The sequence below is a fragment of the Paecilomyces variotii genome (genome assembly GCF_004022145.1).
Source record: "Paecilomyces variotii strain CBS 101075 chromosome Unknown C8Q69scaffold_2, whole genome shotgun sequence".
Classification (NCBI taxonomy): Eukaryota; Fungi; Ascomycota; class Eurotiomycetes; order Eurotiales; family Thermoascaceae; genus Paecilomyces; species Paecilomyces variotii.
Window position 1 is genome coordinate 2,528,831 of NW_021167141.1, and position 24,148 is coordinate 2,552,978.

Here is a 24,148-nt window from a genome sequence, read left to right on the forward strand (position 1 = left end):
GAGAGAGAAAAGAGCGTGAAAAGAGACCGAGAGTTGTAAATATTCCTCTCTCTCGATCCCTGCCTTGATGTGCTTCCCAATCGACGTCAAAGGAGAAGAAGAAGCAAGTCGGAAGTTGAAGGCAGAATCGCTTCGGCGGTGATGACGTCGCGGTCATGTGCCTGTTCCAGTTTACCGCGGAGTAAAATAGGGAATACGAGACATGGTCTTCATTTGATGGTACTGTTTGTTCGCGATTTATTCTCAAGTGTTTTACTAACCAATTAAATGGACAGCATGAAATAATTCCATTTGAGCGATGAGTATACATTATTATGTACGAATGTGATGGTTTTCTAATTATTTATAACCGAATTTCCCCAAACCCCTCGAATCATTGCATGCTATTCAAAGCCTCCCATGCTTCCCTTAAGACAACGCGGGGAGCGGTGCCTGAAGAGGCAGCTTCCGCGAAGAGCTGCCGACATAGACCGTCTTGGGGTACTCGCTTATGACCCAGTTCTGGCTGGCAACGTCCCAGTTGGAAATATCACGACGGGTCAGCGTCGTGGTCCACTGGTACTGCTGGCCAGGAGCAAGGGTGATCCGGTCAAAGCTGCGGAGGACAACCTTGGGGTCGTCAGGGCCACCGAGGGACACGTACTATTGCTCAATGTCAGTGATTCAATGCTTCTCGAGGTGATCGCGCATTGCAAACTTACCAGTTGGGGAACCTCATCACCGGCCACCTTGCCAGTGTTGGTAATTATGGCGCTGACACGGTACACCTCCTCGTACAGGCCTGGGTTACCACCAGGGCCGCCACCAGCAGGAAGAACGGGCTGGGGAGAGCCGTCGGTGGCACCCGCGGGGACATAGTCTTCAGTCTTCATTCCATAATTGGGGTCGGCGGAAGCCTTCTTAGGATCCGTCGAGTTCAGCCATGGGTAGATGTACAATGGAATCTTGTCAATGTTGTCCGGGTAAAGATAGTCGGCGTAGTCGGTGCTGTAGTTGCCCAAAACAGGGGCTGCCTTGGTCTGAGCGGAAACAGGTCCATACGTCGCGACGGGGATGGGCTGCACATAGAGGTTAGAGTAACCAAAGGTGGTATAACTGAGCCCATAGCCGAACTCATAAACGGGGGTGTCGTTCGCCTTGTCGAAGTGTCTGTAGTCGATGAAGACGCCTTCGGTGAAGTCAACCTGCGGCGCACCCTTGCTATTGTTGGGTTCCATGAGCAGAGGAGTGCCATAGGAATCCAGGTTCTTACCCCAGGTGAAGGGGGTCTTTCCACCTGGGTTGACACGACCGTACAGGACATCAACCAGGGAGTTTCCGCTCTCCTGGCCGGGAAGACCGGCCCAGACAATAGCAGTGATGTTGGGGTTATCGTTCCACTCCCCGGCCTCGACCGCACCAACACCGTGGATGACAAGGATGGTGTTGTTGCAGTTAGCCGTGGCAGTCTTGACAACTTGATCGGCTCCCTGCCAGACAGTAATGTTGTTGCGGTCTCCCATGTTGCCGGCCACGTTGAGATAACCCTCACCGGAGTCCGAGTTGACGAACACAATGGAGACGGTAGCCTGAGAGGCATACTGCTGTATCGCATCAACGTCACCGTTGTCGGTGACGGAGAAGACTGGACCCTTGCCCTTGGAGAGGATCTCATTCTGGATCGCTTGCTCCGGCGTGACTAGGTAAGGGAAGTTATCGCTACCACTGCCCCAGCCCATGGCCAATGTACCGTTGTCACAGCTACGGTCACTGCAGCCGTTGGCACCTCCCTGGGGTGATCCAGCATCTTCACCGAGGATGGCGGTGAATTTCTCATAGCCTGTCAATGGAAGTGCTCCGTTGTTCTTCAGCAGGACAATGCTCGAAGATCCAATCTTCCGAATGATATCCGCATGATTGCCGCGCACGTCTACCTTGTCGTTTACCTTGACGTAGTTCTGGCCCACGAGTGCATGCTCGTAACCATATTCGTCCGTCGTCCAGGAGTCGAAATTGATCGGCACCTGGTGGCGGTCACGACCGACCTTGTAGTATGCAGCGATGATGCGGACAGCCATGTCATCCAAACGCCATTCTGGAATGGTACCGTTGACAACAGCGATAGTCAGGTTGGTGCCCCAGAATGTCTGGCCATTGCCCATGATGGCGTCACCCGGCATCGACATATCGAGGCCAGCCAATGCATCGCCAACGCCACTGTGGTGAGCCCCCCAGTCGCTCATGACGAATCCCTGGAAGTCAAGCTCACCCTTCAAGAGCTTGTTCATCGTGTAGCTGTTGGAGCATGCGTAACTGTTGTTGATCTGGTTGTAGGAACACATGAAAGAGCCAACACCTGCGCGAACTGCATCGGCAAACGGCCACAAGTACAACTCATGAAGCGTCTTATCATCGATATTGGAGCTCACGCTCTCGTCGATGTCGAATCCATACCCCTGAGCTTCTGAAGCCTGTCGGAAATGTTCTTGCTCATAACCGATGAAGTGCTTGGCGCATGCGATGATACCGGCGTCCTGCATTCCCTTGATGGTCTCCGCCATAAGCGCACCTGTCAGAACAGGATCCGGAGAGAAGCCCTCCCAGTTACGACCGCCGTTAACTGATCGTCCCAGTGGACCAGCAACAGGGCCCAATTGGACATCAACCCCCTTTCCATTGTGCTCCTGGCCCATCGCCTGGCCGCGAAGATAAGCCAGCTCTTTGTCCCAGGTGGCTGCGACATTGACACCGGCAGGGAAAGCCGAGACGAAGTCCGCTTGAACGCTAGTTAGCATGTCTGACCAGGTCGGTAGTGATATTGTCTCTGCTCTGGAAGCTTACCGAATCGCACACCCAGAGGAGAGTCTTGCAGGCATAGTCCACGGAAACCTAACCGGGGGATACTGCCCGTTTCACCCACACAACGCTCCTGCTCCCAACTTTCTAGCAGTCAGCCAATCTATCCAGACCGAAATGCAATTGGAAATAGTGTGATGAGCGCCAACGACCTACCCAGTACCAGTTGTCAGGTTGACTTTCTCAGCCAATGTCAACTGCGATACAAACTGCACGGCCCTGTTGTATGCATCGGCCCATTCGCCCTGACCGTTCGCCCATGGTGACGGATAGAAGGGCGGTGAGTATGCCAAATCCTAGGGAAGTTTGTCAGAATTGTCGCTAGTTCTCTAATCGATCTTTGTTCCCAGAGCCCAGCAACAATTATGGTATAAACGAAACAAAGATGAAAATGGAAAAAGAGAAGTATGCGCGCGCTTGCTGAAGCACCGAAGGGTAAACCAGGGGGCGGATGCGGAGAGAGCTTCGTACCTTGGCGCTGACCACGGTAGCGGCCGCGACGCCAGCTACCTCAAGCCATCCAAGCCTCATACTTAGTTGTCTGAGGTATAGATAGTCTTGTCTGCTTGGTTGTTACACTGCAAACTAGACTAGATGAGCATGCAACCACAGCAGGATGAAAAGAGGACACCGAGAGTATCTACAGCAAAGACCCCTCAGCGCTGTCACTGGGAAACTGGGGTCTGGCCGGATCTTCAGTGATATTTAATTGCTGCCACCAGCGAGGGACGCGATCAAGGACCGCGACCGGGCGCGGCATGTCGATCATCCATCATATTAATGGAAACAAGCGATGGAGGCCCGAATTCCCCATCGAGAGGAAGGTCCAAGTGGAAACTGAGTGGCCATGTCCCTGGATAATAGTTAGATACTACCTGATGGAGACTGGTGTCACCAGAGAGCATCCATCATTGACGCTACTCTAGTTATTCGGCCTAAATCCTCATCTCGTCTGCATCTTTCAGAATTCAGAAGGTCATTAGTTAGTTACTCCGTATATCATGATCCACCACCCCATGAGACACGCAGGAAGCAAATAAATTGGTCGGGTTTCGGCATCGTTGCCATCGCCTGGCTTCCCAGCAAGCGTGGCTGGGACCCTAAGGAGCGCCTCCCCCGCAGTTGGCCCTGCAGAGCTCATTATTGTTAGGGATGCTACGTTGCTATGGAGGACGAAAAGCTTCGCCTGTCCATCTCTGTAGCAGTGGCTGGCCGGTTAAATCGGCCATGGCTGCAGTTCGGTAGCACGGAAGGGGTACATCAATAATAGTCTGTGCCCTGAGGACTCTGCTGACACCGCTCGATCTAAACGAACTGAAGACCTTCTGGAAAGAGGGGGAGATAATCCGTATTATTGATTAATGAGAAAAACATATCTTGGCAGTAACTAAGGTAACTAACTAACTTACAACCTTACTGATCCGATAAAACTCCGTCTCTTCTGGGCCAGTTAGTAGTGGCAGGCTAAAGCTATATTCCGCAAACAAGGGGTTTCTCCAGTTTTCCGATCAAACAACCTCGATGCTTATTTTACAAGCAACTATCATATCATTCACCTGGCATTATGAACCGCCTAGAGATCAGAGTCGCTATAGTTAACTAACTATTAGTGAATTACCAGCCTCCAGCTTACTGAGAAAGAGAAAAAGAAAAGGGGATGGCTGCAGACATCCTGTATGAATTATCCCCTGAACTACCGCTAACTAACTAGTTATTATTGCCAAATCCTCACAGCTGACCTTGAGTATGGAGTAGAGTTGATACAGAAGATTTTAGCAGCAGCGGAGCAAACGGTCTGCCAATGAAACGAACACCAGTCTACGGGATAGTTAGCATCCACGAAGTAGTATTTTAGATCAACTGCTTTCGCTCTCTTCACGACGTCACATTCCCCACACGACGCGAGCTGGTCCTGGGGGAGGGGGGCGACATTCCGCGGGAATGGAAATCTGGAGGAAATTTCCAGACCGTCAGCACAAACGGTCAGATATTACGATCTATACGAGGATGATTACTGCTCAATTGGCTGGAAATGAAATGTGACCGTTGTACATACTACACAGACATACTTTTCTCCTGTTTATCCAGTGGTTTTGATCACATGGAACTTTAAACTCCGGGCCCAACTGATCCAACAGTTGAAAATAAGGTAGATCAATAATCTACCGTTTGGAAGACTACTGCCGGCAAATGATACGGAGAAACAGCAGAGTATCTTATCCCCGATACTCCTGCGAACAAGCGGAGGCAAAAGGGAGTGAGACAGAAAAACGGTGATCCGGACGGTTCTTTCGGGAGCCTACAGCAGATCCATGGTCATCGATAAACCCCTGAAGATCGATTCAGATCAACACCCTTTTCGGGGGTCCTCGCTAAAATTAGATAGTTATGAATAGTAATTATTATTATTACTGAGGGTTCCCTACAATCTACTACTATGGTACATGCAATTCTCGTCTACGAAGCAGTAATACCTCGTACAATAAGAACATGACACTCTACCTGGGCATTATTGACGGAAATTTCGCGAAGATCAACCCCGCTTCACGAAATAATTCCTATTTACCCGGAAACGAGCATATCGGATATACGCACTGACCTGGCAGAAGCCACCATTCCCACACAACATTGGAAGCTTCGGCTCTAGCCGTCGAGATCCAGATGCTGTTTCTGAGAAACCACAGCTAGGTTGGTCAAATCAACAAAAGTTGAAAGTTAAAAAAAAAAAAAAACCGGAGATGCCATCCCTCTCCCGTTTTCTTCTTTTTCTCTTTTGTCTCTCTTCGTTATACCCCACTACGTCTGGGCGTCCAGTATTTAACCTTGAGTTTACCCGAAAGCTGAATCTCCTTTTTCGAACAGTTCCACCAATTGGGGTAAAGCTGCTACATAACTAACTCATTTATGTCTCGACGGGATCCGGGGAATTTCCCCAGACTTCCGAATTAATAATAACCAACTACACCATGACGGAGAATTTCCTTGATTCTCTGGCCGATATCGCCGGGGCAGTTGGACCGGAGAGGGCAAAAGACAATATCTAGCGCGGGATTTGTTCCCCGCAAACTAAGTAAGGAAAAAGAAGGAGGTAGATAGCCTGGTAGATGAACACATCGAACGATGCAGGTCATTTCGGCATCTGACCGAGCTATTCGAACGAAGCTGGCTGCTTAAATTCCCGCGGCGGATAATAATACTTTCTCATAAAACCAATACATATCCTGCCTTCAACTCACTCTCCCAGATTATCTCATATTATGACTCTTCTAAGCCGTTATGTTCTCTACACCACCGACCTACTCGATTCCTGTAGTAGGCTAGGTCTGTGATGGATTTCGGTATTTGACCTCAACCGCCAGCTACCGTCTACCAATGTGATAGGTATTTTGCCTATATAACTAATTCGGGAGCTAGAACTGACCTCGTGGACAGTTCAATTCTGTCCTGTCGCTGGTCCAGTTATAAATCCTCCAGTCCCGGCCCTCTACAAGTGCTTTTTTGCTGCTTGAGTAGCGTTTGTACGTCTATCCACCATCCACCTCGAACTTCTGACACCATTGCGTGGACAAGACTTTATGAAATCCACCAGAGAAACTGTCTATCAAGGATCTTCTTTGATTTGCAAATATAGTTGTCGTCAACAGTACTCATTTACGACCAGGATAGATCTGTTTCTTTCTTTCTTTCTTTACACTTTATCGACTACCATAACCTACTACAGCGTAGGATAGACATCCAATTTCCAATACACAACGTGCACTAACTAATATCTACATCGACAAATCCACAAGCACGGGAACAAGGATGGAAACATAACGTGAGTTTTAGGGATTGGTAAATTATCTATTCTTTAGTTAAATTGCTTGCTTAAACTGTTAATTGTAGTTATTATCTCTTCTGATGGACATACGGGTTCAAAACAGATTATAGGAAGTGTATTGATTAATATACACAAATAGGAGAGAAATAATACGTGAATATGATCAACAGTTCAGTTCAGTTCTTCTAAAAGCACAAAAGATCCCATTAAGCGAGACGAAACGCCAAAGCATCTGTGCACTTGATTTAATTATTCTATTCGAACAACTTCCCAATATGGTCGAGAACGGGAGAAGTTGGGGGGAACAGGCGAGACCGGCCTAAGTACGTGGGAAGGCAAAATAAATGTCATCGCGGCACGCTCATTGGTTGAATGGGCGGTAGAGCCAGCCAGACGCTTTTTTTGCCCCAGATCGAAATAAGCTTACGAGGCCAAGATTGATAAAGGAGCGTAGGCTGTAGGGATGAGACAAGGTGGGAAAGGGATCGACGGTGTTGGTTTTTATCATTTTTCTCGACGAGTTCTTCTTCGCCTTCTTGGATGAGACTCGGGGAGAATCTTATATATTTTGATTTGGACTTTTTTTTTGTATTAATTCCTTGACCTGGTTTAATTTGTTTCCCAAGTGCCGCGCCCCGCTTTCTTTGGTATTGAGCTTTACCATACTACCTACCGACTTTATTTACTCGCAGAGGAAAGCTCAAATACTTATACGGCCAACAGAAATACCAGTTCGACGCCAGACATCATTACGGGGATGGCAGGCCCCGTGATAACAGATGAGAAGCTCGCGGAAGGATACCAAGGCGAAACGAAGCCAACGCCAGATCTAGAAGTTGGAAATGCTTCTCCGGATATCCAACCATCCGTCGGCACAGATGGTCCAGAGGAAGAAAAGACAGAACGACATGTCTCAGCGTTCAAAAAATTGGGGATTCTGGATCGCTTTCTAGCTGTCTGGATCTTCCTTGCTATGGCGATAGGGATTATTTTGGGGAATTTTGTCCCTAATACGGGCCCGGCGTTGCAGAAGGGAAAATTTGTCGGGGTCTCGATACCTATTGGTAAGTATACTTGATGATGATTTTGATTCACCGTTCGATCTGAAGAATCTTCCCCTCCTCAAAGGAACATCGGTTTGTTCACGGCTGACATATCTTCGCCATAGCCATTGGATTGCTGGTGATGATGTATCCGATCCTTTGCAAGGTACGGTACGAGACTCTACATCGGACACTTCTCGAGAAATCGCTCTGGATCCAGGTCCTATTCAGTCTGATAGTGAATTGGATCATAGCTCCCTTGTTCATGGTACGTTGCTTTCATGTTGTTTCTTGACAATGTATATGGAATCCTGACGAACAGCTCCATTCTAGCTGGCGCTAGCCTGGGCCTTCCTCCCTGATGAGCAAGGATTACGGGAAGGGCTTATCATCGTCGGTATCGCAAGATGTATTGCAATGGTAAGCTAGAGTAACAACCCTATCTGCACTGCATGGGCTTCAAATGCTGACAGCTCTGGAGGTCCTGATCTGGACTGGACTCGCAGGTGGAGACAGCGAATACTGCGCCATTTTGGTCGCTATTAATTCCATCCTCCAGATGGTCCTGTTCGCACCGATAGCACTTCTCTTTATCGGAGTTATTGGAAAGGATGACGATCATAATTCGAGCAATTACTCCATCGCTGCCAAAAGCGTTGGTGTGTTCCTTGGAATCCCGCTGGGCGCTGCCATCATAACCCGATTCACACTGCGGAATATTTTTGGAAAGGATTTCTATCAGAAGTTCTTGAATTTCATCGGGCCGCTCTCACTGATCGGGTTGCTCTTCACCATTATTATCCTTTTCGCCTCGCAGGGACGCCATGTGGTGCATCAGATAGTGTCCGTCATCCGCGTTGCGGCACCCCTGATCGTCTATTTCCTCGTCATCTTCTTGACCACTTTGTGGATAACACATCGTCTCGGCTTCGGATACGAGCTTGGATGCACTCAGAGCTTTACTGCTGCGAGCAACAACTTCGAGCTCGCTATTGCCGTGGCCATTGCCACGTTTGGGGTCGATAGTGACCAGGCCCTCGCTGCCACTGTTGGCCCGCTTGTGGAAGTCCCAGTCCTTCTCGGGCTGGTGTATATCGTCCGCTGGATTGGCAGGCGAAGGAATTGGTAGACATGCTGATCATAAATTTTGAATGTCGATAGAGCACTCATGATAATAGAGTATATGATAATAATTAAGATAGATTTCCGCTAATTTCATTCAATATCTCAAAGAGCACCTGATTCTGCACTCGACAGCCCTCTTCTGCAGACGATCCCTTCCGAAAACCAGCCCATAGTTTCTTGCGAATTTCGGTCAAATCAACACCACGAGTGTTGTACTGGCTGATCAACTCCCCCGCGACAGAGCACAGAGTAGTGTTCAAGACTGCATCACCGCTAGGCCAAGATTCAGGGACACCCTCAGAGGGAGGACATCCACATAGTTCCTCCACTGCCGGAGGACAGTCGCAGGCTTCTTCACTTTTAGGAGATTCCACCGGAGGTGTGGTGTGAGGCTGCTCTGTCTGAGGCGGCTCTGTCCGAGGTTGCTCCGGTTGAGACTGCTGGGGCTGGATTTGGCCGCAGCAGGACCCTTTCTGTTGAGATTGTTCCGGCTGGAGTGACTCCTGTTCACGAGGCCGAGGTTGCTGACATGGTCCTTGTTGGCAGGCAGGTTTCTTATTGGCTTCTATCGCAGCCATACTACTGGCTAGCGACTGCAGGGACTTTGCAGCCTCCGTAATACTTTCGTGGAGATTCAGGGGGCGTTGTGAAGTAGGTTGAGGGGGAGGTTGAGAGGCGGTTCTGCAACCAGACTTGCTCTCCACAGGAGCTGCCTGTATATTGACTTCCGGTCGACGCAGAGCTGGTATTGCTACTTTCTGGGCCACGATAGGATTATCCTCTCCCCGTAGATACTCATCGACGGAAGGAGGTGCCACGCCGAGGCGGGACAAGAGTTGACGCAGTTTTGCATTTTCGACTTCTAGCTTCTGTATAGATATCCGGTTGTTGATATCTTGCTGATGAGCTTGCTTTTTGCAGACGGACAGGTTATGTTCCAGTTCTTGGATGTACTCCTGCTTTCTCGCCCTGCTCTTGCGCTGGTTCTCTCGGATTCGCGCCAAGCGCTGCCGTTTCTATTCAGTCGTTAGGATACAATAATGCCTTACCAACTACTAGAATAGCAATTCACCTTTTGCTCAGTCTCGACCTCCATTTGGCCTGGTGCCTAGTTTCACAGAGCTCAAGCTGTCGCTTCCGAGGTAGGTTAGACTCGCTCACTTCTAACGTCACTTTCAGCCGTTGAGACTGAAGGTCCCCAACCGCCAGTCTCGCGCATGCATTTCTTAGCTTATTCGATCGTGCGGGGTATGGGAGACAAGAGTAATAATTGCGGTCATTAAGAAGATTCTATTCTGCTGCCTCCCAGAATGCAGTCGGGGTTTTAACCCGCAAACGGTGATCACGTGGTGGCCACGCTGAGCGGCACGGGGAGATCTCCGATGGATGATTGGCTGCGCTGGAAATTAAGGGCTGGGGCCAAAGAACATGTTCATGTTAATAATTATTATTATATCTGGAGTATCACGGGAATCAGCCAGTGTAGTAGAGCTTGAGTTGGGCCAGTAGCCAGTGTCTGGATGGAATAGGGTTGCTCATTCAGCCTGGTTTCTAAACAGCGTCTGTATCCAACTCGAATCGTTTCAAAGCCCAGGAGTTTCCAGAATGAGGTCCCCAGCGACGTAGACGTCACAGGCACGCCGCCGCTCTCGTCAGTCAGTCAAGCAACCATCGTCGCAGAACCCCCTATGCCTGTATTGTTTCCTCTTCTTCCAACATCTCGTGTGCTGAAGGTAAAGGACAACTTCCTCTACCAGAACCGCGCGCTTATCTATTCGAATTGAGAACTCCAATCACAACAGTACTTACCTACTTAGTTGACCTGATCGCGGCTGCGCAACAAAACGGGTAGAAGCCATGGTCTCCACGCGACATCATCCCCGGGACTTCCCTCCCCCCACGACGCCTAGTTCCAATGCTGTCGCGAAGTCGACTCCATCGCCTACGACGTCTGGAAGCAGTCGCTCAAAATGGGTTCACACGCCATCAGCAGCGGTCACTATTTGGCTGGTCTTCTCGATCCCATTAATCTTCTGGGACGCCGGCTATGTGCTTCTGCGACCGCATAGCATGCCCGGAGGCAAGCTACATTCACCCATCTGGACTCCTTATGCGCTCTATGGGACGATCGACTATATATACGGCTGGCCAGCGTTTAATGCGCGCAATGGATTCACGGCCGCACAAACGGTGATGAACTTGGTCGAGACTGCGGGGTATCTGTATTATCTGTTCGTCGTCTACCGGTATGGAACGATCGTGACGAGCAGCGGTCGCGCATCCAGGAAACAACAGAAAGGCCTGGTCTGGCTCTTGAAGGAGGACAAGTCTATCGCTGGAAGGACAGGTGCCATTGCGCTTCTAGTTGCCTTCAGTGCCTCCGTCATGACTGTCAGCAAGACTGCCCTATACTGTCAGTCTCCCGCGCCATTTCGATCGCTTCCTAGGTAGTTTGTAGGATATAGCTAACAGCATTGCAGGGTTGAATGAAGTGTTCTCGGGCTTCGAAAACATCGGTCACAACAGCATTGGTATACTGATCATATACTGGATCGTGCCTAAGTAAGTCATCAGATGGATAACTACGTGATGTCGATAAAACCCAGAGACATAAACTAACGGTGCATCCAGTGGTCTCTGGCTCATCTTCCCGAGCTACAACATCTATATTCTTGGTGCTGAGATCGTCAACTCCCTCGAGACGGCAACCGCACGCAGCAGAGGTCGGGCTAAGTCGACATAATAATATTGAGAGATATGCATATATCTACGGGCCCTATGGATCAGTCGATGGTGACCTAAGAAGTCGAGAAGATCATGGTCCTACTAAGCAGGAAAGTATCTATAGTTATTCATCAGCTTCCTAGCTAATGGGCGGGAAATGGAGCAGCAAAACACTCTTCCAGATATGAGTATGTGGCGTACGGAAACTTTTTTCAGATATAGTATCTGATACGCTTTAGGGTCTGAACCTTGTATAAAGACGGATATGCAATGTTTAATGCTCTAGAATAGTCGAGAGCAACCTACTATCTCATGCTACTCACTCAGCGACAACTAATGCAAGTATCTCTAGTGGAGTGACAAGATAGATTTATTAGTAAATAAATGATGGTTGGATACGACGAATGGCAATAATTACTCCTAGAGCTTGTTCCATCCATTCAACTGGAGCACACACAGCTCAAGCAGGGCGTACTCCTCTATAGGATGCTCGTTGCTTAGAATGACACGTGATGGATGCCCATATGGAGAAGTTAGAGTTCATCAGATCGAATTGGATAGGTAGCTCGAGGTAATAAGCTCACGACGATTGACTAGCATACCCAGGAGTACGGAGTATATCTATTATCTAGCATCTAGTATCTACTAGTTAGTATGTACTAGGGGTTAAGGTCCCTGAAAGAACCACGCATACGGTTCAACCATAGTTTTCTCGAAAGGATCTCCGACATCCTATGTTTAGAATGGAACATTGGTGAAAAGCTACTAACTATTAAGAAAAAAGTACAGTACACTGTGGAAAACAGACCATGTCCTGCACGGATCATCCTTCACTTCAATAATAGACGTCTCTCCGATCTGGGATGAACCCAGCCTTGGTCTGTTCTGCGCCGATCACGATTGGGCTTTTTCCGAGATCCTGAAACGCTGGATTCGGATCTCGTTGCATTTCTTTCTTTTGCCTTATTTTTTTTTTCTTCTCGTTTTCCTATCGGCTGCTGCGGTAGGGCTATTTCTTTTTACTCGGTATGGATTACCAGGCCATCCCTGGTGGGCAGGGGAGAACGATAAATAGTCGACGCCAACTAAGAGCGGGTCGCCCAGACACCATCTGCTCGTGGGTCGATCTCTGTGCGCGCAATAACTAACTAGTTACTCTAATGGGCTGCCACGGTGGCTGGCCAGCTGCGGGAGGCGCCGGTTGGTTATAGATCTACTGGATTTTGGTTTTCTTTGCTAGATAGTAGTCTAGTTAGAAGAGACTATAGTCCGTAGGGTTATTATTATTATTCTGTTGTCTCCAGGACCGCAGATTTATAATCAATGCTGCTGGATAGTTAGGTGCCCTGACTTTGTCCTGTTTCCGGATCCGGTGTGGTGGAACAGTTATAGGTCTAGGTAGTATGTAGTAGTAGTGCTAGTACTAACTAAGTAGACTATGGTGGTATAGGTAGTTATAACTATCATAAACTATGTAAGAATGATCATAAGAAACGGGTCCGTAATAACTAATTAACTAGTAGCGTTTAGGGACCATCTGAATACTGCCCGTAGTCGGGACGTCTATTATTATTATCCTCAACTTCTGGCGTAAAAGAAGAGAGGAGAAAAGAGAGCCTACTTGTACAGTACTTTTTCGAGTATTAATATTAATTATTTTATTATTAGTTACATGCTCATCCGGAAGAAACCATATCCTACCTCGGTCATCCCAGCGATCGTCCTTCGGATCCCCACGGACTGGGAACGCTCGACTGGCTAATCATGATTAGAACGGTCCCGTTATAAACTTTTAAAGCCCCGAGTTAGCGTTACGATCGTGAAGAATCACCTGAAGCCACCGTCCGTGACTGGCTGGGATGTCTCGCTTCTTCGTCCGATCCCGTTTTTCCTTTTTCTCCCTTCTTGTCTTCCGTCTCTTCTTCCCCCGCATCCACAGTCCTGACTCCTCTCGCATACCAATTTCTAACTTCTAACTTCTTAGTCCTGTATTATTATTACCATATGTATTTTTCCATCTTTCCCCGCTCAGCGACGAGCGTCAGACGCACGCGTGCAGCTGCAGCGCAAATCGTCCACGTTCTGCTCGGCCGAGAAATGCGTATGGTCACTATGGTGGACGTACCAGTAGGAGGTGATCTCCATGTCATCGACGCTGCGCCGACATGGTTCTCACGCACTTGCTAGTGCTCATTTACTAATAATCCTCTCGTCCGCAGAAATTCAGCAAGTTACGGAGTAGCCAATGCTGTTCTAGAGTATCTATACCTAATTAGCTCCAGCTACGTACCTCCTCCAAGGTGTTTCTAGTCGATGATAGTCGCCCAACGTGTATGGTATTATTACCAGAAGCCCTTTCCTTTATTTCCCTTTCTGTCTTTCTTGTTGGAATGAGTAGAGACTACTGTCGAATGGGGTTGGCCGCAAGGGCAAAAGAACCGTTGACATCGGGGGCGTCGCCTATTGTGCAAGCTATCGGTCCCCCGAAGACGCTCCGGTCCCTGCGGATCCCCGACTAGAGAAGTCTCCCATCTCGTCTTGGGACGCTTTTACCCCCAATAGTCTATCAAGAATCCCAGAATTTCCCTGGTTGCTTGTTGGATTTCTCCGCTGCAACCACTAGCTGTTGACACAGCCGGCGGTCGCAAAGAAAGCGGATCGCCGCCGGTCGACTTGACTAGTCTAGCGGGAGACAAGGAAGAGCACAAGCACCAGGAAGCAAAGTCCAGGAAAACGAACCCAGACGCTGGATATCCTCTTTTTCCCCATCTTTGCTGTTCCAATCTCCTCTCTGGCCCTCTCCACCAAGTCATGACCGAGGCTGATGGACGACGAGATGCCAAGCCGCCACTAGACGCCGATGGTCGTTCCCCATATCCGCCTGCGGCTCTCGATTCTGTTGTATCAACCTTCTCGCCCGCTTACGACTTGCCATACCAGAACAGCTCTGCGCCGTCGCGCGCCCTGAACGTCGTCCACCGCAGCTCCCATCATACTGGCGACGCGAACAATGTGCCAGACGGCGTCGTATCTCAACAGCCGTCTGATGCGACAGGACTGCCTGGTTCCATCATGATGTCCACCGCCGATTCCGAGTCCTCCATGGGTGCAACAGTACCTACGTCAGGCCAGGACAGTCATAATAATTTTGTGGACGATGGCGACGCCATCAGTCCATCCAGCTCCCGGGACCCTGGTACCGCTCCGACGGATGGGAATTCGGAAGGAAGAAACCCGGAGCAAGGATCCCAGAACGACGGCGAGAAACTACCTCCATGGAGCGAATTGAAGACCAAGGCGGGCAAGGAGAGGAAGCGACTGCCTCTCGCGTGCATTGCCTGTCGACGGAAGAAGATCAGATGCTCTGGCGAAAAGCCCGCCTGCAAGCATTGCTTCCGCTCGCGCATCCCGTGCGTCTACAAAGTCACCACCCGGAAAGCTGCGCCGCGGACGGATTACATGGCGATGTTGGACAAGCGGCTAAAGCGTATGGAAGAAAGAGTGATCAAGGCCATACCAAAGGATGAGCCCCGGGATTTAGCTTCCATCGGGCGAGCAGTCGTGAAACCAGCCCCTCCTGGCCAGACACCCAAAGCTCCCAAGACCGCGCAGAAAAAGAGGTCTGCGGACGAAGCATTCGCAGCGGAACTAGACGAATGGACACGAGGACCAAAAACTACAGCTCCCGATCCAATCCCAGCAAATGGCAACATCCGGCAGCCCGATGCGAGTGGACTGCTCACGGAGGGAGCCGAGTTTTTGCCTCCGATGGAGATCCAGGAGCATCTGGCGGAGGTCTTCTTTGACTGCGTGTACGGTCAATCCTACCTGCTGCTGCACAAGCCTAGTTTCATGCGCAGACTGAAGGCCGGAACTATTCCCCCTGTGCTGATTCTCGCCGTCTGTGCTGTGTCCGCTCGGTTTTCGACACATCCGGAGGTCAGCTCAGAACCAGCGTTCCAACGAGGCGAGAACTGGGCCAATCCGGCGGCTGCGATCGCCCTGAGTCGACACGACGAGCCCAACATTACGATTCTTACGGTATTCCTGTTGCTGGGTCTGCATGAGTTCGGAACCTGTCATGGCGGCCGCAGTTGGTCCTTTGGCGGACAGGCCCTAAGGATGGCCTACGCGCTGCAGCTACATCGGGAACTCGACCATGACCCCTTGGGGCAGAACAATTCGAAAGCATCAGAAATCAGTTTTACAGACCGCGAGATCCGCAGACGCACTATGTGGGCGTGCGTGTTGATGGACCGCTACAACTCGTCGGGCAGTCAGCGGCCGCCCATCGGGAATGAGAAGTTCCTGCATATCCAGCTGCCTGTCAAAGAATCACATTTTCAGATGGAGATCCCAGGCCCAACGGAGGATCTCGACGGGAATGTCCCGAATCCGGTGCCCGAAGGCTACGGGCAGCTTTCCAACCCGAAGGATAACATGGGAGTGTCGGCCTACATCATCCGTGCGATCATGCTCTGGGGCCGCATTGTGGACTACCTCAACTTGGGAGGGAAGAAGAAGGATCCCCATCCTTTATGGTCACCAGAATCGGGCTACAGTCGGCTCAAGCGGCAGATCGAGGAGTTTTCCGCCTCGCTGCCCAGCTTCCTCGCCTTTACGCTGGAGAACCTCCAGAATCACGCCGCGGAAAAAGTGGCGAATCAGTTTCTTTTTCTCCATATGATCATCCATCAAAACGTGCTTTTTCTCAACCAATTCGCTATTCCCTTGTCACCAGGGGTTCGCCCACCCAAAGACATGCCCAAGGCGTTTCTCAGCGACGCTGGTCGAGCGGCTGTCGAGGCCGCTCACCACATCTCCCTGCTGATCGACCGCGCCTCTGGCTATCTCCTCACCGTCCCGTTTGCGGGATACTGCGCTTACTCGGCTAGCACGGTGCACATATGGGGGATCTTCTCCAAGAATGCGCAGTTAGAAGCCCGCTCGAAGGAGAACCTGCGACACACGTACCGGTATCTCAACAAGATGAAGCGATACTGGGGCATGTTCCATTACATGGTGGAAAGTGCCAAGGATCGGTACCGGCAGTTTGCTGACGCCGCCATCAAGGGGACGGTGGCACACCAGAGCCGACAGGGCTCCCCGATGTTCCAGTACGGAGACTGGTTCGACAAGTATCCCCATGGTGTGGCGCAGACTCATTGGCAAGACCTGGAGACCAACATGAAGAAAGAGACGGGCGAAGACGCCGTTATGGCTCAGCGACCCGATCTTCAGAGCGTGGAAGAATTCTTCGCCAGTCTTTCCCCGACCCCACGGACAGGTCCTCCCCGCAAACAGGCGCGGAAGCAAGATCGCGCGGGTACGAAGGATGCGCCGACGGAGATGATGCCCCCTCCGGCGCCCAACTTCGATGCCGTGACAGGACTGTCAATGGCAACTCCACAGGCCGTCCTGGGTGCTGGGGCGCCCGACTTCAACCAGCAACAGATGTATCAGTCACCGTTCGACGTCGCCTTCACGCCAGATCATCTCCCGCAGCTCGACCGGCAGCTCGTGTACGGCGCGTATGCTGGGTTGGAGCCCACAATGGCGCACAACCAGATGCCCGTGCCGATTCCAAGCGAACCGGCGGCTCCGCAGAATGGGGCTGCGGTCTGGGGAGATCCGTTTGCGATGAATGGAACGCCGGCCGGAACGGGCGAGTTCTTTCAGCCAAGTGCGTGGTTCCTGCCATTCAACTTGGATCCCGTCGGGGCGGGCATGTCGATGGATGGCTCGCCCCCCGATCAGACCGGTGGCGGAGGGAACATGATGAGTCCGTATGCGATGGGTATGACGGGGATGGGCACTCCGGGGAACGTGCCTCCCCAGTGACCACACGAATGAACGTGTGTGTATCAGGCATAAGCAATCCAGCGACAGCAGACATGGGGACACGATTCGATTTAGCCACGGTTTTGGAGCGGGTGTTATAGATATATATATGCTTTTTGGCAGGGGTCAAAAGGCGAAAGCATCTTGGAGTTGCGACTGTTTTTTTCTTGTTCTTTTTTTTTTCGCCTTGTCCTCTTGAGTGTGTGAGAGTGTATGTGTGTCGATATCTAACTATCGTCTTCTGTATCTATCTTACCTCATCGGTTGATCTGTTGATCGTTTGAAATATCTATATATCCATACCAGGACATGGCTTGTATCTAATGAGCGATACCAACCAGACTTCTTATTCTACCATTTCATTTCATTTTGTTTTTTTCTTTTCTTCCTACGATACCGTAATGACACCAGCTAAAGAAACGACAATCGAAACGAGATGAATCATCTATGTACAAGTCTTGCAGTGACAATAAGGAGAAAGAAAAAGCAAGAAAACTAGTCCGGAGACGATTCTTTAATTGATTTAATAGTCAAGTCAATAAATAACGAGGAGTGGTCAGTGGTTGTGTAGATCATAGTAAATATATCATATTATTACTATAATTACTCTGTAGATATTCTGGAATCCCCATGGGAACGGAAAAGCCAAACGGAAAATGGAAACTTGGCCAGGAACGGAGATGAGGTTCCATGGTTGAACTCATTCTAGTTTCCCAGTTTCTAGGTAGTTTACCTAGATTAACTATCTATCTATCTATTCGAGATTCAGAGTAAACAACTTTAGTGGTAGTTAACTTAGCTACGATAAGTTAGTTAAGTAGATAGGGTGAATGGCGGGGTGATTAATTAAGTAGTAGACTCGAGGACATAAGTAAAGTACATAGAATCAACTACCTCTCTGCATCTAGAGAATCTAGAACATCTGGCCCTTTGACTGCTGACCTTTCTACAGATTCCATCTTCTTCTGCTTCATCTTCAGCTTCGTCTTTCCATTTGACGCGTTGGCGGCTGCACAGTGACATCACCCGATTGGCTTTTTCCACTTTCCAGCCGATCATCCAAGACAAGACAAGACAAGACAAGACAAGCTGACTCTCATCCTGATCCTCAGCTCATCATCATCATCCTCCTCCGTCTAGTTGATAAACTGTGCGCCCCGTCTGGCTTGCTGGGCTGTGTCGGGCTGCTAGTACTATCCTCTTCTTCTTCTACTTCCCGGCCTACTTAGCAGTCTACTATCTTCCCCTCCTCTCCCACTTCTCGATCTTTCGTTCTGAGGGTTACTCCTGGCGTCTGCACGTTCTTCGTTATCTGATTCTAGCCCATTCCATCACTGGTTCCTTCGCTGTCGATGTGCTTGTTGGATGACCACTCTCGTGCTTGAATCGATATATTCTCACGGCGGGGTTACTGAACAACCAGAAGCCATCTCTCCAGAGAGGATTAGTACCTAGTGTACTACTCTTCGATCACACAGTTGCTCATCACCCAGTCACTTATAATTAACCGGACGGGCACTCGTGCGGTAACTACCACTCCCTCCCATCGAAACTGGTGCCATGGCGCCTCGGTCATCCCGCGAGTTCTTCGAGGAGGACCTGTATGAACGGGATCGATACTCCAACGGTGGTCGACGGGACCGCTTCGTGGAAGAAGACATCGACTTCCGTCGACGGTCTGGACCCCCGGTGCGAGAGCTTGAACGGCTGCGCATGCGAGATCGCTCCGTCCCCGATTTCCTGCATGAAGACTACACCAAGAGCCGTGATGCCGGTCCCCTGGTGCTGAAGCGGGAGCGGGACGAGTTCGAGTACCGTCCACGCGAGAGGCCTCGACCGAGAGAAGTTGACCGGGAGGAGATCCGCATCATAGAGGAGGAGCGAGATAGAGAGAGAAGAAGACCAGTCGATCGGGATGAGAGGGAGGAGATCCGTATCCGTCGACGCGACCGGTCCTTGCCGCCGCTGGAGCGTGAACGGGAGGAATACATCATCCGGCGGGACAGGAGGAGTCCACCTCGGTCAGAGTATGAGCAGGACGAAGTTATCTTCCGTCATTCGGACCGCGATAGGCGTCGGGACTACGAATGGGAGCGGGATGAACGCTACCGGTCTCCTTCTCGCCATCGGTCTCTTTCTCGCCGTCGCTCAAGGTCCCGACATCGACCCAGCGACAAGGAAGAAATCATTATCCGCAGAGATGAGCGTGAGGGTGGCCGTCGGAGAAGCGATTCGGAGAGAGAGGAGATTATCATTCGCAGACAGGAAGAGAGATCACCGTCGCCAGAACCTCCAGCACCTATTGATCCACCGCCCATTCGCGCACCGCCCATTCACCAGGAGATAATCACTCATCATCGCCATATCGATCATGGTCCGTAGCTGCTTCCCCCAACAAAACGCAGACAGGTCATGGCTGACTTTGTTAGGATTCGAGGTAGTACCTCCACCCCGAGTACGGAGTCCTGGGTTCCGTTCCCCCAGGGACAGCTTCGAGGAGATCAAGATTCATGAACGGCAAGTTTGCAATATCACTGATCTGCTATTACCCGTCCGGTGCTAACTGATTTCCAGCGGCGAAAGAAACGGTCGGCCATACCATGACGATATTACAATCGACCGAAGGGAGAGAGACGACTCGCCGCCTCGCCTGCGGCGTCGCTCCTCTGCATACTACGACCGTCGGGAGGAAGATGAGGTCGTCATTTCCCGCAGGAGAGGCAAATCCCTAGATCGCGAGAGGGAAATTGTCATCCGAGAACGTGATCGTCGAAATGGATTGGACCGCCGGGATGAGCGGGACATTCAGGAAGAGGCTGATTACTACAATCGTATCAATGCAGAACGCAGCTATATTGGCGAAGCCTACAACGGAGCCACCCGCGACTGGACCATCGTCGATGTCCCGCCCGGCACCAAACGGGTCACGATGGACGGCATCGGCGGTGCGAAGCAGGAGATAAGCTGGCAGCGATACAACGGCGTCCGTCGGTCAAGGTTCATCACCGACAGCGAGGAGATTGAGGAACAGGAGCCGGAGAATGACGTTGGCCGTATCGGACGCCGCTACGTGGGAGTCAAAGACCGACATGAGAAGCTATGGACGGAAATCACCAAGGATCTGGTCGTGAGGGAGGCCATTGAGCGCTCTGGCTACGAATTTGAGGAGACGGAATATTTCTACTACATCTTTGCTTACCTTCGCTATGTAAGTCTCATTTGTTTCTCGTTATTGATTTCTTTTTTAATTTTTTTTTATTCTTTGGTACGAGAGCAAGGCTAACTGTCCTACAGGATGATATTGCCGCCTTGGTTGATCTCTCAGAAGATATCCGTAGAGCACGACGTGAGCGGATCCATGAAATCCATCGCGAACGCGCCTCTCTGCCTCCCCCACCGGCACCGATACCAGTACGAACACCATTGATGCTGGAGCGGCCCCCGCTACCTCGTCATCCATGGGAGGAGGAGAAAATCCGCGAGCGTGACCTGGTCATCGAAGAGAGACGACCAGCACGGGGAAGATGGTAGACTAGCGACAGCAACCGTTCTGCTCGCTTCTTCTTCATGATGATTAACTATACCCCCGAGCTCGAGACGGGGTATATCTCTGTAACTGGTATTTGGTCTGGAAGATTTAACCCATATACACTCATCTCGGCATCTACCTTATGGCGCCACGAGTCTTCTGCCTGTCTATTTTGTGTGCTTCTACCTTTATGTCTGTCTGTGCTTCTGATTCTCCATGTTCTTTTCATTTTCTACTCAGTTTCCCGTTCTATTCTCCTCCAATGATAACGAATAATGACCACGAGCTCAGCAACGATGTGATGATGACCTATGACCCTATTTCCTTCCTTTCACGGCCTACTTATGTTATTATCATGAATGTAAGATATGACAAGGACGTCATATAGTATACTATACTACAATATAATACGGAAGTCAAATACAGATATGCTTACTGTGAATAGCACAAGGGGAATAAATAAATAAATAAGCCATTTCTTCTTCTACCCGCGTTGTTTCGATTTAAAACTTCTTAGAAAAAGTGAGAATTTCTTTCTCTTAAATCGAACTTGTATAAATAAATAAAGACGAATTTTCTCATTTCTATTTCTATTTCCCCGTAGATTTATAGTAAATAAAGTAGTTCACTAGTTATTTTATACTATACTGACCCATTCTTGAAGTTGATATTGGTTAGTGTACTACATCTAGATACTTATATTTATAATCCGAACATTTCGAAAAATTATTTCATTTTGCTAGTCAACTTAGCCTTTCTGCCTCGACCATACTTCCAAGACCATTCGCTTCTGCTAGTTAGTGATATATATGTATGTTATATACACACAAAGCCCATGTATTGTGCACCCCAGGTCCAAACCGTTTGAAGCTAAGATCCGGTATAAACCTTGCTAGGTAAGAAGAAAAAGAAAGAAACAAAACAAAAAAAAAAAAAAATAGATGCACTGCGCACATGTGACATGGGTTCGTTAAGGAAAGTAGTATACATGGGGTCATATATTCATCAGAAAATCCCAAGACTGATAAAAGGAAGGTATTTCTGGAAATACAAGAGTCGAAAAAAAGATTTTAAATACCCAGAGTGGGGAAGAAAGTGGTCATGACATCAGATCCGCGTTTAGCAGGTAGTGATATACAGACCGATGGGAGAGGGGTTGTAGTCCTGGAAGTAGTTGAGGTCGGTAGAGCCGGCGTTGCTGATCTCGTAAGAGACGGTCTGGCCAGCCGGGCAGGTGAAGGTGGAGATGGTGTAGTTGTGGCCAGGAGAGACGGTGAAGGTACCAAGCTCGCTCTTGACACCCGGGGCGTTGCTGTAGCTGGTCGACTGCTGGGCCGGGGAGTCCAGAGAAGCGAAGCGAACCTCGCCGTTACCGCTGAAGCTGAAAGAAGAGGTCTCGAGGTCCTTCTGCTCGGGGAAGAGGAAGACGAGAGAGCACTGCTTGCCAGAGTCCGAAGAGGGGATGTCGAAGTTAAAGAGAGAAGAGATGGTAGAAGTGACGGTGCCATTGTACGAGGTGCCAGGAGCCTTGCTTGGAGCGGAAGAGTCAATAGGGATGATCAAGTGAGGGAACTCGTAGTTGCCCTTCTGGAGGGTAGTGCCACATCCTCCAGAGCTGGAGGAAGGCTGGGGAGCAGGAGTGCTGGCAGAAGGCGAGACGCTCGACTCCGGAGCGGGAGCGGGAGCAGGAGCAGCAGATTCACTTGGCTTCGGAGCCGGAGACGCCGCGGCGCTAGACTCAGGAGCCGGGGCGGGAGATGCTGGTGCACTAGACTCCGGAGCAGGAGATGCCGCGGCACTGGATTCAGGAGCTGGAGCAGGAGAGGCCGGAGCAGGAGAGGCCGCCGCGCTAGACTCTGGAGCAGGCGCAGGAGTAGCAGCCGAAGTCGACTCTGGAGCAGCACTGGATGGCTGAGGAGCAACGCTGCTGGCCGGCGCCGGAGCGGCGGACGAAGAGCCTCCTCCAGACTTGCAGGAGTCTGCGTGCAAAGTGACGGGTTTGCATCCAGTCTCGGCATCGCTGGTGGTGTAGTAGATGTTCAGTTCTCCGTTGTCACCGGTTTCGCAAGCGTAAAACTGGGAGCTGCCGTTGTACTCGACAGTGCCAGATGAGCTGATGGAGAATCCAGTGGTCGGCTTGGCGCCGGAATCGCACTGGAACTGAGTAGTAGGGGCTGTAAAAGAGTCAGAACCTGCTAGGAAAGATTCAATAAAGCTCGACAGTCACTTACGAGTCAGGATGCAGCCGCGTCCGTTGCTGTCAGTGATACCACCGGAGGAGTCGATGCAGTACTGAGCAGCAGGCAGGCCGCCACCGATGCGGTTCTGTCCGTCAGAAAGCTGGCCAATTGTGCCAGATGCAGAGCCAGAAGCGGTCAGTCCAAAGCAGCAAGTGTTGCTTCGGGGAACGAGAGCATTCGCTCCGGCAGCGAAGGCCGCTGCGACAGCGAGGTTCTTCATCATTGTGGCAGGATGCACAGAAAGCGACAGACTGAGCTAAGTTGGAACACGAAAGAATGTGAGGCAGTGGGGTTCTGGCACCGGTCTCCTCAGCTTTTTGCTTTTCTGCTTTTTGGGACTCTGTTGTCTGATGGTAGTAGAAGGCAGATTCGAGGGGTTGTACCCTTACCTTTATAACCTAATGTGGGTAGGTAGACGTCATGAGAAGATATCCAATATCCAAGCAATTCAAGAGACGGAGGTTTCCACATTGGCATAATAATAATAAAAACAATCTGTGTCAAGCGATCTTAATGGAGACAACCAAAGCCATCCCAAAGAGAAGTCTGAGTGGACCGTCATTATGCCCAGGAACCTGACAAGGGACGTGGAGCCTGAACATTTCAACCACATCTACCTTTCCGAGCAAACCGGACTCGAATTGGAAGGGGATGGGTAGTAGAAGCGTCATCTGAAGCAATAGGATGAATTGCTTGAATGCTGTGGTGGGGTAGGGCTGTAGAACTGACCCACGGCGTGGAACAGTCGAGTTGATCGACCAAAAAGACAGCAAGTTCTGGATGTGATCTCAAGGTTTGTGCTCAACAAGACCTTGGGGAATCCACGAGTCGATCGTGCGTTAGTTGAGTCTTGCTCCATCGGAATGTTGGAGTTCGCTCTGGGGCTCCATGGACCTTGGACAAACCACCTGTCACTGTGGTTGACTGACGAATTGCCAACTGTTCCTTTCGTCGAGTTCTCGAGAGCAATTCGGAACGAGCCAGAGATACT

The 24,148-nt window shown here is 50.2% G+C and overlaps 7 protein-coding genes across 7 annotated transcripts; 4 read left to right on the plus strand and 3 right to left on the minus strand.

The window, feature by feature from the left end:
• Positions 1-123: 123 nt before the first annotated feature.
• On the minus strand, positions 124-3,590 carry C8Q69DRAFT_159657 (beta-1,4-glucosidase). Its single transcript, XM_028625646.1, has 5 exons — positions 3,307-3,590; positions 2,992-3,131; positions 2,821-2,918; positions 702-2,755; positions 124-642 (listed from the first exon to the last, which is right to left on the minus strand). Exons 1-5 carry the CDS (start codon positions 3,364-3,366, stop codon positions 409-411), a joined length of 2,586 nt encoding a protein of 861 aa, XP_028487745.1. The 5' UTR covers positions 3,367-3,590; the 3' UTR covers positions 124-408.
• A 3,654-nt stretch (positions 3,591-7,244) lies between these two features.
• C8Q69DRAFT_159764 (putative arsenite efflux transporter ArsB) lies at positions 7,245-8,859 on the plus strand. The gene is made up of 4 exons (XM_028625648.1): positions 7,245-7,719; positions 7,824-7,966; positions 8,032-8,118; positions 8,180-8,859. The coding sequence occupies exons 1-4, from the start codon at positions 7,413-7,415 to the stop codon at positions 8,825-8,827; spliced, it is 1,185 nt and encodes a 394-aa protein (XP_028487746.1). The 5' UTR covers positions 7,245-7,412; the 3' UTR covers positions 8,828-8,859.
• Positions 8,860-10,110, minus strand: C8Q69DRAFT_159772 (hypothetical protein). Its single transcript, XM_028625649.1, has 2 exons — positions 9,896-10,110; positions 8,860-9,839 (listed from the first exon to the last, which is right to left on the minus strand). Exons 1-2 carry the CDS (start codon positions 9,917-9,919, stop codon positions 8,892-8,894), a joined length of 972 nt encoding a protein of 323 aa, XP_028487747.1. The 5' UTR covers positions 9,920-10,110; the 3' UTR covers positions 8,860-8,891.
• Positions 10,111-10,680: 570 nt separating this feature from the next.
• On the plus strand, positions 10,681-11,566 carry C8Q69DRAFT_504751 (hypothetical protein; the record flags this gene model as incomplete). Its single annotated transcript, XM_028632627.1, has 3 exons — positions 10,681-11,236; positions 11,304-11,385; positions 11,455-11,566. 3 exons carry the CDS (start codon positions 10,681-10,683, stop codon positions 11,564-11,566), a joined length of 750 nt encoding a protein of 249 aa, XP_028487748.1.
• Positions 11,567-14,358: 2,792 nt separating this feature from the next.
• Positions 14,359-17,388, plus strand: C8Q69DRAFT_442276 (fungal-specific transcription factor domain-containing protein; the record flags this gene model as incomplete). Its single annotated transcript, XM_028628826.1, has 1 exon — positions 14,359-17,388. One exon carries the CDS (start codon positions 14,359-14,361, stop codon positions 17,386-17,388), a length of 3,030 nt encoding a protein of 1,009 aa, XP_028487749.1.
• A 1,560-nt stretch (positions 17,389-18,948) lies between these two features.
• On the plus strand, positions 18,949-20,919 carry C8Q69DRAFT_504753 (hypothetical protein; the record flags this gene model as incomplete). Its single annotated transcript, XM_028632628.1, has 4 exons — positions 18,949-19,762; positions 19,818-19,857; positions 19,963-20,596; positions 20,683-20,919. The coding sequence occupies 4 exons, from the start codon at positions 18,949-18,951 to the stop codon at positions 20,917-20,919; spliced, it is 1,725 nt and encodes a 574-aa protein (XP_028487750.1).
• Positions 20,920-21,910: 991 nt separating this feature from the next.
• Positions 21,911-23,462, minus strand: C8Q69DRAFT_159914 (GPI anchored cell wall protein). Its single transcript, XM_028625652.1, has 2 exons — positions 23,149-23,462; positions 21,911-23,091 (listed from the first exon to the last, which is right to left on the minus strand). The coding sequence occupies exons 1-2, from the start codon at positions 23,378-23,380 to the stop codon at positions 22,037-22,039; spliced, it is 1,287 nt and encodes a 428-aa protein (XP_028487751.1). The 5' UTR covers positions 23,381-23,462; the 3' UTR covers positions 21,911-22,036.
• Between the last annotated feature and the right edge of the window lie 686 nt (positions 23,463-24,148).